At 39.5% G+C, this 16631-nt stretch overlaps 2 protein-coding genes across 2 annotated transcripts in view; both read right to left on the bottom strand.

Moving 5' to 3' along the window:
* The window catches only part of LOC113586043 (leucine-rich repeat and immunoglobulin-like domain-containing nogo receptor-interacting protein 1), a 27816-nt gene extending 11688 nt beyond the window's left edge, over positions 1-16128 (bottom strand). The window contains exon 1 of the mRNA XM_027023897.2: positions 16029-16128. The gene's annotated coding sequence lies outside the window, so the exon portion shown is untranslated. The remainder of the gene's footprint in view (positions 1-16028) is intronic.
* LOC113586042 (leucine-rich repeat and immunoglobulin-like domain-containing nogo receptor-interacting protein 1) lies at positions 1693-16631 on the bottom strand. Its single transcript, XM_027023896.2, has 3 exons — positions 16172-16631; positions 7667-7727; positions 1693-4984 (listed from the first exon to the last, which is right to left on the bottom strand). The coding sequence occupies exon 3, from the start codon at positions 4962-4964 to the stop codon at positions 3111-3113; it is 1854 nt and encodes a 617-aa protein (XP_026879697.1). The 5' UTR covers positions 4965-4984; positions 7667-7727; positions 16172-16631; the 3' UTR covers positions 1693-3110.

The raw sequence follows: 16631 nt of genomic DNA, 5'->3' as shown, positions 1-16631 counted from the left end.
CCTCTAAAGGGCCGAACAGCTGCGGCTTCGTAACCAACTTTAGGCAAGAGAAACAGAAGCTGAGAAGGTTGGCAAGGTGAGAGAATATGAAGAATAAGAAAAGGAAGTATATGAAGGATTTCATTTCATTTACAAATTCACTTGCAAAATGAAATAAAAAAAAACTACATGAAGTCATGTAAAGCACAAAATGTTTAATTTAAATGAAAAAAAACTAAAAAAAACAGGGAAATTGATTTAAATGGCAAGGAGAAAAATAAGTAATTGAATAACGAATTAAAATAGGGAAAATACTAAATCAAAAGACTAAAATGCAATAATAAAAAATAAATGTAACAGAACCAAGTGCAAGAACTCAACAATACCTACAAGAGAACAGAAATGTTTTTAACCTGGATTGAAAAATTGCTACATTTAGGGCACATCTAAGTGGACTGGGAGTTGGTTCTTATGTGTAGCATAAGAGCTAAACACTGTTTGACCATGCCTGAATTCTAGGCTGGCTTGTGTAGGTCTAACAGACCTACTATAAAATTATTCTGGATCTAATCCATTCAGTCATTTGTAGATTATAGTTGAAGAATAGTTAGAACTGGACTAATGTGCTCTCTTCTGTCTGTCCTGATTAAAACTCTTACAGGATTCTAAAAAAGTTGTAGCCGTTCAATAGACCTTTGGGGGATTCCAGTTAGGCAAACCATTATAGAAGTCAGTACAGCTGGAGAAAACAACACACATGGGTTTCTCTATGTCTAATTTGGACATTAAGCCTTTGATGTTAGCTATATTCTTAAGTATGTGTTGGTTACTTATTTGATGGCACTACTAAAGGTGAGGTCTGAGTCTATGCTGAGATTTCTCAATAGGTCTTTAGTTTTAAGCTCTCAAGATTCAAGATGTGCACTAATTTTAAGATGCTCTTGTTGCCTAATATCATAACTTCTGTTTTGTCTTCATTTAACTGAAGGAAATTCTGCCTCATCCAGTTATTATGTGCTCCAAACACTGTCAGAGTTTGTCTACTTGGCTGTAATCATCCTGTGCAAAAGGCAGGTATATCTGTCAGCCCTGGTTCTAGACTATTTTGGCTGGGATGGGCATGCCTTTAGTCATAATTTAAACGGCAGAACTATTTTTACAGAACTAATTTACAGACCAATTATCTTGGGTATATAAGGAATTCTTCATGTTCACCAGAATTTTGGTAGGCTTACTGTTTCATTGCTAACTCCGTGGAAGGTTTGGTGCCTCAGGCCTCTATGCCTTGGATAACATTATAAAGACACCAAGATCTGTCGACTTTCTTCACAAAGAACAGCCAGTGAAAGTTGTTTGAGTTAAACTGAAAAAAACTGAAAATCTGTTACTATAATCTTAGGGAACTGCTTTAACAACTGAATAAAAGGTACAAATAAAATAGACTAATATAAAACTTTACACTGTAAGCTGCATCATCAAGAGAACTGCTAAGCACATTTTTTGAGATGTTAATGCTAGCAGTGGGGCTAACGTTACATTACATCTGTGTATGTAAATCACATAAATGCCTCAGGGAAGGAATTGTAGCTGGGCTTTTTAAATCAGAAAGTGAGCCATTCTAAGTTTTCATATCAATATGGGTTTATTACATGTCAAATGCACAAAATAAAAATATATATATATACACACGAAAAAACACTTGAATTACAGTAACAGGCCAAGCTAATGGAGAACAGCTGCTACTATCTAATGGCTAACTGCTAATAAAACAAGTTTATAAGGCAAGCACCAAAAATATTAAAAGTAAATATAGTTAGAAATGTGAAAGAAATATCAAGCAATAAATCACCAAAATTAAAAACGAACATTACTGTGTGGATGTGTTTAAACTCGTAAAACTGTTTAAATTACCCCAATAGCTACCACTCCTCTTTGTAGTGAAAATTCAAACCTGTCTGCTCTGCTGAGCTCTATGATGCTAGTCTTAGATTTCAAACAGTCAATCGGAAATAACTTTACAATGAACAGCAAAAACACTGTTTTGTGATTGGTTCAGAGAGAATGGCACAAGTTAAAGAAAAACGGCCTTGTTTGCAATGTGCATGGTTGGGCAGAGAGAATCTTTGGGGGCAATGCCCATCCCTGATTAAAGTTAGAAAAGCTTTGTTTACAGTTGTATTTTTTCTACTTGTGCTGTCATCATGTTTCTCCATGGAGCTTTCAGTTTGCCCAATGTCTTCTTAGTCATTAAGTATTCTTAGTCTTTAAGTCTTCCTGTGTTTTTTAAATAAAACTTGTGGGCTAGCTGCGATGGACTAAGATAGTTTAGTTCCCGCACACACCAGTTCCTCTAGCTTCTCAGAAAAGTCTCCAAATGTGGACCGGTACAACAAAAACAGGCTGAAGTGCTTTGATCTATGAACAGAACATGAAATGTACTATCAAAGAAATCATTTTGGTCCACAAAAAATGTTTGTTGTTTTACAAGAAGTGCTGATCGGTACTTAATTCTTTATTTAGTTTATTGGTTTGTTTTTGTTTTTTATTTACACACAAAAGAAAAGTGCAATGAACAGAAGCTAAAGGTGAAGTATTTAAAACCATAAAGGGTTGCTGCTTTTGCTAATAATTAATAGAATTTTATGTAGTTCTAAATTTTAATTGTGGCAAAGATTATAAAATGTGCTGTCCTCAAACATAAGTCATGAGTCCATCACACGTGCACATCAGTTTTCTGCACCACTAATAGTGCAGCGAGTACAATATACCACACAGTGTTGGATCCTAGGATAAACTAAAAGCCTGCATTAATTAATTTCATCAGTCAGTGGGATGGGTCTGTCCTGCAACACTATTCCTTCCCAGTCAGTGCTGACATTAATCAACAATAATTACAGAGTACCGTGCCTTTGTTAATCTTAATCTTCATCTCAAAAATGCCTTTTTGTAGCATCAGAATAAGAAGATTTAAAGACAGGGATGATATAGCATAATTATAAACAAAACTAAATAACAAATTGAAAGACACAATTGACAAATGTTGTAAATAAGCCTAAAATGTGTCAATCAAACCAACTGAATATTTGATTTTAACCAAAGAGCAAATCAGGGCTTGATGTTGCTAGGTCTGCTCAGAGCCTCATGGTGAGTTTGGCGGTCTCCATGTTAGCCTCTGCTCTCTCTGCTTTCTCTGTTGCTATTGCTGCACTGCGAGGTACAAAGGATACTTTGGCTGTGTGTTTGATTTTCCCTTTGCTCTGGCTCCAGAAGAAGATGAACACAAAGCAGACTGCCACAGAGCTCAGGAATGACACAGAGCCCATCGTCATCACAATCACCAGTGTCTTCATGTCAAATGGAATACCCTGGGAGGTGCTGACTGTTGGGTTGTCTGATGGAATGATGGCTGCCAGATTCCACCCCTCCAAGAAGAACTGGGGAGAGTGATTTTGGTATGAAGATTCAGGAGAGCCGCAGACCCGCAGACTAATGGAAATGCTGTCGTTTCCCGCTGTATTGGAGGCAAAGCAGTAGTAGTATCCGCTATCCTGCACCTGTGCGTACCGCACCTCAAGAGTTCCATTGGAGAGCACACGGATCCGACCGGTAGTAGTTAGGAGGGTGCGGTGGGGGCTCACCCAAATGATGGAGGGGGTGGGGTCTCCATCCACCTGGCAGAAGAACTGGACCGTATGGCCCTCATCAGTGCGCACTTCCTGGGGCTTGCGGTTCAGAATACGTGCCTGCCGACAGGTGAACAGCCTTGGCACTTCAGCCGCACTGAAGTCCAAAAATGTTCTGCCTTGCATATACACAGGTAAGGCACATACAGGTGGCACCCCGTCAAAGTCCAAATCCAAACGGTTGTGCAGTACCCAGAGCAAGCGACAGTCACAGGTGAGTGGGTTCCCATCAAGCCTTAGCACCTGGAGAGTCTTCATTGAGTGGAAGGCCATCTCCTCTAGTGTTGACAGTTGATTGGATGACACATTAAGCAGGCGGAAGTGGACAAGTCCTTGAAATGCTCTCGGCTCCACCTTCTGCAAGCTCCCACCAACCAAGTGGAACTCCTGCAGCTGAAGAAGGTCTCCCAGCAGGTTAGGCTGGATGGAGGTGATGGGGTTATAGGACAGGTCCAAGTAGCGCAGGTAGACCAAGTGTTGCAGAGGGACATAGGGAACAGAGCTCAGGTTGCAGTAGCTGAGTGTCAAGGAAGTTAGGTTTAGGCCAATCAGGCTTTTGGTGGCTAGTGATCCCAGCCAGGGGCAGTTGGAAATGGTCAGCTCCCTTACCCAGCCCAGCCACCTGAACGAGTTGTTGGGCAGTACTGTATAGCCAACCCAGCAGAACTGCAGCCGTGTCAGTCCAGTAAGCTGAGACAATGCCAAAGCTGGCGCTGATGTGATGTTACACCTGTCTAGGTTCAGCTCCTGTAGGTTCAGGAGGCCACTGAAGGCAAGCTTGGAGATAAACACAATATCATTCCTGCTGGCATCCAGCTTCTGCAAAGATGCCATGTCACGGAATGTGTGGTCCAGGAAGATGAGGATCTCATTCTTGCTGATGTCCAGCAGGCGAAGACTCAGAAGTCCAGAAAACACACCAAGTGGAATAATCTTGAGCCGGTTCTGGGACAGCCGCAGAGTCAGTAGGCGCCGCAGACCAAGGAATGCTTCGAACTTGATAATTGAAAGCATGTTCTCACTCAGGTCAAGCTCCTGTAGCTCTGCCAGGTTGGAGAACTGCCGCCGTTCAAGTATCTTAAGATGATTATTCGACAGGTTGAGGTGTAGGCTCTTTGCGTAGATGCCCTCAGGTACAGAGGTCATGTGAACTGAAGAACAGTTGACAATGAGAAGTTCATGTAAGCACTCACAACGCTGAGGGCAGGGCCAGGGTGAGTCCCAAGCTCCTGCCACACCCACTATCCACAAGAGGACTGACATCCAATACATCCCTGGCCAATCTGTAGCCTGCACACACATCTGGACATCTGGAGTTCTGCCTACAACAAGAATAAAAACTAGAGTGAAAACTAGTTATTATTCTACACATTTTAAAATTATTTGTTAATCAAGGGAGTTCATTTAAATAATTTTTTTCATTTATTGGTATATGTTGTACAAAGTTTTAGCTTAGAAAAAGATAAACAAAACTACAGCTTCTGGAGCTTAAAGCTACAGCCCTTAAATTTAGTATGTTTTCTTTGTGATAAGGAAATATTGACTAGCTGCTTATTGGTTCTCCTTGGAGTGGATTTGCTTTCCCATAACTTTGTAGTCATGCGTGGGCTGGCAGTGTCTTCATGAATAGTGCACAAATTAACAAATTGCCCATGATGGGACCTGACATATTTTGTTGTTGTTTTTGATATTTTGTTTTTATTGTATGGCTTAAAAATATCTCCTGCCCACCAAAGGCTATCTATTTTTTAGATACATAGATGGATAGATGGAAGGATAGATAAATATAGGACTGCAAAACAAAATGTTCCTTTTCAGTGACTGATTCTGGAGATTATGTAGACTATATGCTGACACACAAACATGCCCTTTAGGTGATCTGGGGTGATACCTTTGAGTGTGCAGCAAGCTGGCCCATTGCATTGTGGGAGATGTTTTCTTCATAGCTAACACTAATGGAAGCGTCAGTGGGGAAAAATGCATGAATATCTGTGGTGAGGCACTTTGAATCATTTTCAGATTATTAATTTTCAGAGAATTTTAAATGTTTAATATATAGGACTTAATAGTGGTGAGTTACTACTTTAAAGCCAGATTTCTTTTGTATAGGTTGTGTAAAATTGTAAATTTTAAAAAGTGTAAAATTGTTTTAGATATAAGCCTTTTTGTTTTACATGTACATCCTGATGAAAAATTCTTATATGTATATGTTTTACATATAACACACACACGCATGCACACGCACACACACACATACACACGAAAGATGAAAGTGATTTTACATCAGGTGGCACAAATTTCTCAAAGATTTTTTCAGTAATGACTGGAACTGATTGTGCCTTGGAACCATAAACTGAAACATTTCAAATCATCCATTTTATTTGATAAAAGCAGAATTTCTGTTAATTATGATAACCTTACCATGATTTCTAAAATAAATATATTTGTCATTGGATTGATTTAAGTTATGGTTTAGGTTCCTGCAAGATGCACAGTAATGACATATGTCCTAGATGTTGAATTTCAGATAATGAAAAAGTTTGAGAATTAGTGAAGTTTCACAGTAGTGAAGTTCCAAACATTTAGAATTCCACAAAGGCGTAATAAAACCCATAGGTCAATATACCCATTTCAAATTTTAGGATCTCTAGGTTTATATTAAGAACATGTCACTTTAAGAGAACTCAGTTGTGTCCATTTAAATCCAGAATCTTTATAACAAGATTATGTAACCATTTGTTTACTATGTGTTACTGTCCCATTGTAACTGTCACCTCTTCATAAATATGGATGTCATAGGTACAGGTGGGGTTTAGCCAATGTTGAACTATGTAGGCATTATTTTATGATTAAACAGCTCCACCATAGGATTTTGTACAATTATTTTAGCACTGTGATTACATTTTCCTGACACTTTTATCCAAAGTGACTTAGAACTTATATTAGTGACTAAATACAACTTGATGAATTGAGAGTTAAGGGCCTTGCTCAGGGACCTAACAGTGACAACTTAACAGTGGTGGGGCTTGAAGTGACAATTTTCTGATTACAAGCTGCGTACCTTAACCACTGAGCTACCCTAGTCACACGTAGACTACCACAATATACAGTGGCTGTTAGACGCATTTTTAAATAAATGTGTAAATTTCAATAATGTCTGTGTTGAAAGATGTTTTATATGGGTGAGACAAATCACATGCTTTTAAATGGAGCCTTTAACCTTTACCAGCACTAACCATGATTCAGCATTAATTTGTTTCTTATAAAATTAATCAACAAATAAAAAAATTAAATAAAAAAATCTGCTTGGCCTCATAAAAGTTATTATACACTATTGCTAAGGAAAAGAAAATTATCTATGCCTGAAAAATCTGTCCATTGCACTATAAAAGGGAACTTTCAAATTAAAGGGCCCATATTGTCAAAAACAACAATTCTTCACCATCATAAAGGTGTTGAGTGGTGTTTGTAAATATTGGAAGAGTATCAAATCCAATGGCCCCGGCCTATATCCACACTATTTGAAGAAGGTGAGCTCATTTAAAAGCCATTTGAACTTCCCCATGATTGTGAAAATCATGGATGTATTTGTATGTGACTTCCTGCAAAAGAACTGCATAAAGAGCATGTGAACACCACAGTAAACCAAACTTTTCATAGCAGAGCTAGGTACCGGGAGACATATAGAAAACTTTCAAAATAAAATATACACTCCCAAAAGACTTAAATATTAGTAACTCATGGCAAAACCAGTCACAAAAGATTGTATGATTGCTTAAAGAAGAATTACCAAACGATGGAGCCGTTCACATTACTTTATCATAGGCCAAGTGGAAATCTGGCTCCTGCTTTATGAACAGTCCACTTTTAGAAAATGTAGCTAAACCAGTCAATTTGGATTTATTTGCAAGAAATGTTGCTGAATTGTATTGCACTACACATTGCTTTGAACTATTATATACTGTAATAGCACTGAATAACAAATACATAAATTGAGAATTTACCATTCTGTAACGTCCTGCTGTAATCTCGGTTGTGAAGCTGGTTCGTTGTCTTCTGTTCTTTCTGTCGCAAACGCAAATGGTCGGATCACATTACGTTGAACAGTTGCCAATACTTAGTTAGTCGAGTGTTTTCGCTCCAGTTCAACACATGTTGCTAGCGGGGCATAGCGTATCACATTTTGCATGCAACAAAGCTAACCAGAACGGAGGACATTAACGTTAATATACCTTAAAGGCGCAGTACCAAAAACTGTTCCATGGTAAGGGACATAGAAATGCACTTTTATGTTCTTGGTACATGAAAGAACACAAATCTTGTAAAAGGTTCTCAAAATAAATAAATAAATAAATAAGATAGTGGAAAAGTGTACAATATGGGACCAAATAATCAAATAATCAAACCTGCTGACATATCCAGAGGAGTCAAACACTTATTTAACTGAGGTTTTTTTAAATTTTTTTTAAGAATATTTTTACATTTTGTATATATTTCAGAGCCATGATACATAATTTCACCATTTTCAAAAAATAATAACTTTTAAAAAGTCACATACTAATCAAAACAACATAACATCATTCAACTTACAGGAGTTTTAAAATGATGGGGCAACTTGATATCCAAGAAACTCTACTAAAGGTTTCCACACTTTTTCAAATTCTCCTGCCCTTATTCTAGTATTGTAAGTCGGTTTCTTCAGTACAACACACTCCTTCACTCATATATTAAGAGTCTATCCATTTTTCTCCAAGACAAAGCTATCATCCTGAACTGCAAGAGTCCAAAGTCAATTAGAGTTACCTGTTAGAACTTAAAATAAAGGTTTCTGGACATATAAACAGAACACATAGTTTGGCTAGGTGAAGTGCTCAGATATCATCTGAACAACTGTCATTTCTGACAGTCCCATATGCAACGAAACCGAATACCTTGTCCTTCTAAACATTTAATATAAGTATTTTAGGAATGTCAGGGGACCATTAGTTCATCTTAATGTAGGTTCCCATTAACCATTTACATTGTAATAGCTTCAATCTCATATAATGGATTACTTTTAGGACTTTACACATGCAATTTCCCACTTGGTTTCTTGAACATCGATTCTCCATCCTCAAACTTGTTAGTGGTGCGCTCCTCATCATGTGACATCAAAGCTGTGTAAAATAGAGTTATCTGACTCCTTCCTTTAGATATAAAAGATTTTCTAAGTGTGATGGTGATTCACATACTACATGCTACATGCTTATGTTTTGGCAATATCAAATGTATCAATTGCAAATATTTTTAAATATACGTTCAAATAGTTCAAAAAGTGTATTTTAGGGATGTAGTACGTATGTCACAGCTGTTAAAATGTAAGCAGATCACCATTTATATAAAGGTTCCCTATTTTCTGCACAAATTTGACTGCCCAATTTCTAAAACCACCCCATCTGCTTTTCCTGTCCGGAAGTATTTATTAACCCATATGAGAGAAAAGCAAGAAATGGGAGGAGTATCTGTAATACGCTGACATGCTTAATACCAAATGTCAATAATATTTTTTGAGAAAAGGGTTCTCTGTTGTTCTTTTCAGACTTTTTGGGTTTGGAGAAAATAGATGCAGTTTTAATGGGAAGTTGGTACTGAAGCCTGCTCAGTAGTCATCCATACTGGAAATGCCTCCATTGAGGAATACTTATTTTGGAATACTTATGGTTGGATGTGCTAAAAATAATAATGTCATCCGCATTTGCTGGATATTTTATGCTCCTGTCCTCCTGGTTGGATGCACATCAATCTTGTCTGCATTCTTACTGTCATGGTCATAGGGCTCCATAGTCAGTCTGAACAGCATCTGTGACACCCTGGTGAGTAGATAGCTCCAAAGTGAGCACTTTAAGAACTATTCAATTTGTCACTTGCTATTAGCTTTGTGTAGAAAAATCCGAAGGAAGCTTTTTCAAAATCTCCTAACATTCCAGCTTGTGCCTTTTACTGTATAACTGTTTGTTCATTCCATATTTAGCACATATCAAATGTACAAAGCAATGGGGTAAAAGGTATTACTGCTTTGCTGAATGCATAACATATTCTACATAAAGGGAAAAAAATACATACAATTCCACAAATTTGTAGGACTGTGTGGTTGTGCTCCTCAACTCAGTTGACCTATGCAAGCCTAACTGTACAGGTAACTAGTGGTATCCATCAAATATGTACTTTGTTATATCTTAGAACATATATTCAACCTGCATAACACAAGTCAATATTGCATTATTGCTAGTATATCTTACCATAAATGTTCATTCAAATAAACTTATGTCTTGTAAACAGCCAGTACCAGATAATTTAAGTGTGTAGCTCCCACTGCCAATAAGAGCCCTCAAATAAATGTCCGAGGTGAAAATCCTCTGTTTCTTTTGTTGAGGAAAATAAGTGTATTTTTAAGTTGTGGAGGATTCTCATTTTACTCATCATAATCCATACCGAAATCCATAGGTTTTTTTCTTTGGCAGCAAGTCCTGTACAGTCTCCAGCAGTGGTTGGCTACACTCAATGCCCTCTCGGAGACTGAGCAATACATTTTTCCTGAAATTCTGATTTCCCAGGTGTTCCGTCCAATTCAGGAGATTTACTTCATGCCATTGGTTTATTCAGTCTTTTTTTTCCAGCTGTTCCTCTGCTGACATTGTTCGGTTTTCAGCTTCTTTCATCCATAAGGTATTAGCAGTGACGTTTCGCTTGACTACTGACACATTGCCTTCCGAGGCAGTGACAGAGTTGGCCGTCTTACCCAGGTGGTCAGCTATGCTGTCCAATTTGCATCTAAATTCTCCAAGTGATTTTAACACCACTACCATGCTTTTTGTTTAGTTTTGGGGAGCATGTTTTTGGGTGAAAATATTGCAACCTTGATTATAGTTGCTTTTGGTTTATTCCCAATTCTGTGGAATTAGTAACTTGAGGCTTTAAAGTTGTTTAGTGCATGGTGTAGTGCATCCATGCTAGACTGCTATCTTGAGTTCACAGCTCAATAGTGCCAGGAACAGAGAATTTACCCACAGTGGTTACACTTTACATAGTGTCTTACTCAGGGTACCACAGAAAATCTCCTACAGAACAAATTTCATGCACTATTTCATGCATGCTTCTCCAAGACGTTCCAACACATTAACACAAAACAAAATGATAAAGGGGACCATGTATGCCCTTCCAGTGAGAAGAGTCTAAGAGTCTAAAAGATATTGTGAGAAATTACAACATATTATAATAATTTATTGTGCTCCTGAGACACTCCTTATTCACAGAAAAGCAGCAGCTGTTTTAGGTAACTTGGGACACAGTATGTGTGTGTGTGTGTTTGTGTGTGTGTGTGTTTGTGTGTGTGTGTGTGTGTGTGTGTGTGCGTGTGCATGCATGCGTGCCTGTGTGTGTGTATGGGTGTGTGTGCGCGTGTGAATGCGTGCGTGCCTGTGTGTGTGTGTGTGTGTGTGTGTGTGTGTGTGTGTGTGTGTGTTTATGCAATATCAAGAGTAGCAGATGTATTGTACAGGGCAGGGAGTGACTCTGCATCATAGTCCGGATCTCCAGCAGGTGCATAACTGAGTGTTGGTACCTACAGAGTTCCCTATCACACACACACACACACAACAAAATGTGGACTCTGGCCAGCACATTATGTGAATGTGTGTTTGTACAAATTATATATTCCTGCAGGTACAAAAACACTAGCTGAGTAACTGTTTGCTTAGGTTTGTGGTTGTACATTACTATGGGGGACCAGATACCCCAGTGGTGACAGAAAAACATGACCGTTCGGATGACATGCTAACATTTGTTAATTTCCATAAAGCAAAATGCTTTTTAATAAATGTTTTTCATGCTTTCATTAAAACATAAGTATATATATGTGCTTTGCTATGTCTCGTTGGATTATCATCTGGTTGGTTATTAGGACGACTCATGTCTGTAGTGGTAATCAACATCTGGATAAGGTTTGGTGGTGCTCTCATTCAGTTCATCTAAATCTCACCTACAGGACTTCACAAACTCAGCTAAGTATCTTCTCATATTATCTCGATCTTTTATCTCATCCACAAATCAAGCATCTGAAATGTGTTTCACAATTCCTGTCCACATAACCCACAGATATCCTCGACGCTATCATAGACGTCGCAATCTCAGCAACCTCACTTACTCACAACGCTCTGCACCATCACGTATCGTGATAGCTCTGGAACTGCCAATCTGCTGTCCAGAAGGCTGACTTCATCTCAGCATTAGCATCTCTCCACTTCCTACATTCCCTGGCTCTAACAGAAACATGGATCACCCCTGAGAACTCGGCAACTCCGGCTGCCCTGTCCTCTGCCTTTTCATTTACCCATTCTCCGAGGCATCTTGGCAGAGGTGGTGGCACAGGTTTCCTAATGTCTTGAGAGTGGCATTTCACTCCACTTTCCTTCTCTACACTTTCCATCTCCTCTTTTGAATTTCATGCCATTACAGTCTTTCCCCACCAAACTTCTTATCATTGTCATCTACTGCCCTCCAGGTTCCCTAGATCACTTCATTGATGAGCTCGACATCCTTCTGAGTCAATTCCCCATTGAAGGAAATCCACTCATTCTCCTTGGTGACTTCAACCTTCCATCAGACAAGCTGCATTCCTCCTGCATCATTCCGCTGTTGACAGCATTTGACCTCACCCTCAATCACTCTCCTCCGACTCACAAAGCGGGCAATGTTCTGGACCTGATCTTCACCCATACCACCACAACATCGTACATCGCAGTCACCCCCCTCCATCTCTCGGACCATCACTTTCTATCCTTCTCTCTCTCCCTTCCTTCTTTCCAGCCAGTCCTCTCCAAAATGTTCCTCCTCCCTCCATCGCAATCTGCACTCCATAACTCCCTCTTCCCTTACTTCTACTATTTTGTCCACCCTTCCTCACCCTTACTCTCTATAATCTCTCTCTTTGGATACAGTTACAAATACTTTCATTTCTACACTCTCCTCATCAATGAATCTTCTGTGCCCTCTCTCCTCTAGACCTGCTAAGTCCTCCCCACCTGCCCCCTGGCTAAAAGAAACACTTCACTGCCACGGGAGAGAACTAAGGACTGCAGAGAGGCGGTGGAGGAAATCTCACGTAGATTCAGACCTCAGCTCATACAAGTCTCTCCTTTCCAAGTTCTCACTGTAAGTAACATCTACAAAGTCATCCTACTACAGAGAGAAATTTGAATCATCATCTGATCCACGCAAACTCTTCACTGTTTTTTCTTCTCTCCTTAATCGTCCCCCTCCCCTCCTTCCTCATCTCATACTCCAGAGGATTTTATCACCTTCTTTGAGGAGAAGGTTGCAGCAATCCGCCAGTCCTTTTCCTCTGTTCCCACCCCTCCAACCAATGTGCATTCCCCAACATCCAACTCTGACTTCTTTTTCTCCTCTCTCCTCAGATGAAATTCTTCAACTCCTGACTTCCAGCAATCCGACTACATGTCCGCTGGATCCAATTCCTTCTGCTCTGTTCCAGACAATCGCAAGAAATCTGCTTCCTTTCATCTCATCATCAACAACTCCTTATCTTCTGGATACGTGCCTACTACATTCAAAACCGCGGGGGGGGTACCAATCCTCAAGAAGGCCACACTGGACAGCTCCAGCGTTAACTATAGACCGGTATCACTTCTCTCTTTCTTCACAAAATACCTTGAATGAGCAGTCTCTTTGTCTCACCCTGAAGCAGCTGCATGATCCCAATCAGTCTGGCTACAAACTGGCACATTCTACAGAAATGGCCCTCATAACGGTGACTGAGACACATCATGCCGCTAAAGCTGCCAAACAGTCATCTGTTTTGATTCTTCTAGACCTTTCAGCAGCCTTTGACACAGTGAACCACAACATTCTTCTGTCTGTTCTTTCCAGGCTTGGTGTGACTAGCTCTCCTTGGAGATGGTTTCAGTCCTATCTGAATGGACGGTCCTATCAAGTGAAATGGAGAAGATCCACATCCATACCGTGTAGACTCTCCACTGGTGTTCCACATGGCTCAGTATTAGGCCCCCTTCTCTTCTCTTTGTATACTCGTTCTCTTGGTGATGTAATATCTTCTCATGGTTTCTCCTACCACTGCTTTGCTGATGACACTTAATTATTTATTTATTTTCCTCCCTCTGACACACAGGTCTCCAGACGTATCTCAGCATGCTTGACTGACACCGCATCATGGATGACAGCCAACCACTTGAAGCTCAACCCCTGTAAAACTGAGCTTCTGTTCATCCCAGGTACTCCCAACCCTTACCATGACCTCACTGTTTCCTTTGAGAACTCCCTGGTAGCACCATCCGAAGCTGCCCATAGCCTGGGTGTAACTTTGGACAACCAGTTGTTGTCGTTCTCAACTCCTGTTTCTAATCTAACCTGGTCTTGCATATTCCTCCTTTGTAACATATGAAGGATTTGACCCTTTCTCTTGCAGGAAGCTACCCAGGTGCTTGTGCAGTCTCTTGTGATCTCAAAGCTAGACTACTGTAACTCGCTACTTGCTGATTTTCCTCTGAGTCATCAAACCTCTACAACTTGTCCAGAATGCAGCAGCATGACTGGTCTTCAATCTTCCGAAGTTTACAGATGTTACTCCACACATGTGGCGCTCCCTTCATTGGCTCCCTGTAGCTGCACGCATCAGATTTAAAACCTTGATGCTTGCCTACAAAGCCAAAAATGGACCAGCCCCTTCATACGAGGTCAATGGTCAAAGCCTGATCCGTACCTCGAGTACTTTGAACCTCAAGTATGGCTCGGCTTGAAATACCTTGCCTCAGCTATCATGGATGACAAGCATCGAGACTATTTTCTGTCCTGGTTCCAAGATGGTGGAATGAACTCCCACTTGCTGTCCGTACAGCAGAGTCCCTTGCAGTCTTCAAACACAGACTGAAGACCCATCTATTTGCAGAATATTTAAAAGACAACTGACACTTTTCCCATATTGACTAAATTAGTACGTATTGTAGGGTATTGTTTATGTTTTTTATGTTGTTTAACAAACTCTAGCACTTATTGTTTATAGCACTTATCATTGTTTAAGATAGACCTTATGTATTTTGTACTTCTAGGTATCAGCATTCATCCCTGTATTCTACAGTATTCTAGTTCATTGGTATGTTTGATTCTAACCTACTGTACTGTACTAAGATATATTCTATGAGTAAATGACAAAGCACTTTTGTAAATCACACTAGATAAGAGCGTCTGCCAAATGCCGTAAATGTAAGTGTAAATGTAAATAAATATTTTTAACCATTATTTAGGTTTGGTTTAGGAATATCAATATTTGCATTTGTATTGGGCGGGGGGGGGGGGTACATGCATTAAAATATTAAAGTAATTTTATGTGCATGTGTGCCTGTTTTGCTATTTTAGTGTATTCCATTCACGCGCATTGCTTTGCATAACACCCATTGTGTATAAATAGCAATAAAGTGAAAGTCTTCCTGGTGGTACTGATGTTGAAGTTCATTAGACAGCTGACAACTCCTCAACATCTGTACATGGCATTATTAATATTAATTTCTGTGTTTGCTGATAAATGATACAGAGTGTAAGCCTTAACAAACCTTAGCGACTAGATGAATCAGAACAACAATGGTTTAATTTCAGGTATGTAAGTGCTATGGCAGTGATGGAAAGGGTCCAGATTCTTCAGTAAACATACAGATCATTATACTCTCATTAAATTGAAAGTCCAACACCTACTAATCCACTTGCATTAAAGTATTAAGGTGCTTGCAATAAAAGACTGGCCCTGCTAAAAGATCAAAAGTTTTACGTGGTTATCATACAAGACACATGTAATTTCCATTCAAATTTAAGCGTTTGACTGTGACATGTTACAGTGTAAAGAGGAACATGTGATCAGGGGTTTTTTCGTTCTACCATACCCAAACAATTCCACATTAAACGCTTAGGTTTCATCTCAATTAATTGACTGATGGTCAAAAGCATCACGGCAAATATACTTTCATGGTTAGTGAAGTAAAATTTCAGTCATCGAAGTAAAATTAAATAAATGACATATACTCAGGTAAGATACAAAATGCTCAAAAATTCTGCTCTTACGGCATACCTGTACCTAGTTCAATGCTGTCCCTGGACCAGCGCATCTCGTTTGTTACTAAAAGTTACAAGTCCCGGTTTCCAACAGCAGATGGTTTTACATAATTTTAACATGAGGTTGCCAGTGATCTCTGCCTCGCAGTGCATGCCTCAGATGGTAACAAAGTATATATATAAAACCATGCAACTGACTACAAAAATAATTACATTAAAATGGTCGGCGAAACTTAAATAGGAGAATCTTACCAGAGGTCAATATCGCTTCTTACGATAAAAAATTGCCGTACTTCGTGCGTATTCCAAATGCACTTTATGAGTTATATCATCTCCATTTACCGTGCGTGAATTAAAAATAAACAAACACACAAACAAAAAACAGGTGCACCTACCTGAGTACGCTGAGAGACGGATGCAAGGGAACATCAAGAAAACGGCGAAGAGTGCCGGTTCACCGTCGCGTCCCACGCCACGGAAGTGACTTTGGTTACACGTGAATAACCTGGGATCAGTCACTAACCCGCAGGTACACACTTACCCCACCAAACTACACTGATGGTCACATAGTAGCTACAGATACAACAATTAAAACACTGAGTTTTTTGAAAGCGCAGAGCATACTGTTTCTGGTTTATTTGCCTTTTATACAGTCTTGAGCAGTTGAGAACAAGTCCGCGACGGGGCTATGTGCGATTTCTTTATTTCCTTAATAAAGACGGACGTGGATTCCCAGCAAGGGTCTACATTGCTTCAGTTGGGTTTTTATGCGGTGTTGATGGGCCAGCCAAATCTGCGGATTTAGGTAAAAAATAAATAAATTTAAAAAAGAGAGAGATCAAAACACCAGAGGGA

The sequence above is a fragment of the Electrophorus electricus genome, chromosome 2 (assembly GCF_013358815.1).
Source record: "Electrophorus electricus isolate fEleEle1 chromosome 2, fEleEle1.pri, whole genome shotgun sequence".
In the NCBI taxonomy this organism is placed as follows: Eukaryota; Metazoa; Chordata; class Actinopteri; order Gymnotiformes; family Gymnotidae; genus Electrophorus; species Electrophorus electricus.
Note: the sequence above shows the minus strand (reverse complement) of the source record. Positions and strands in the feature narration are given on the sequence as shown.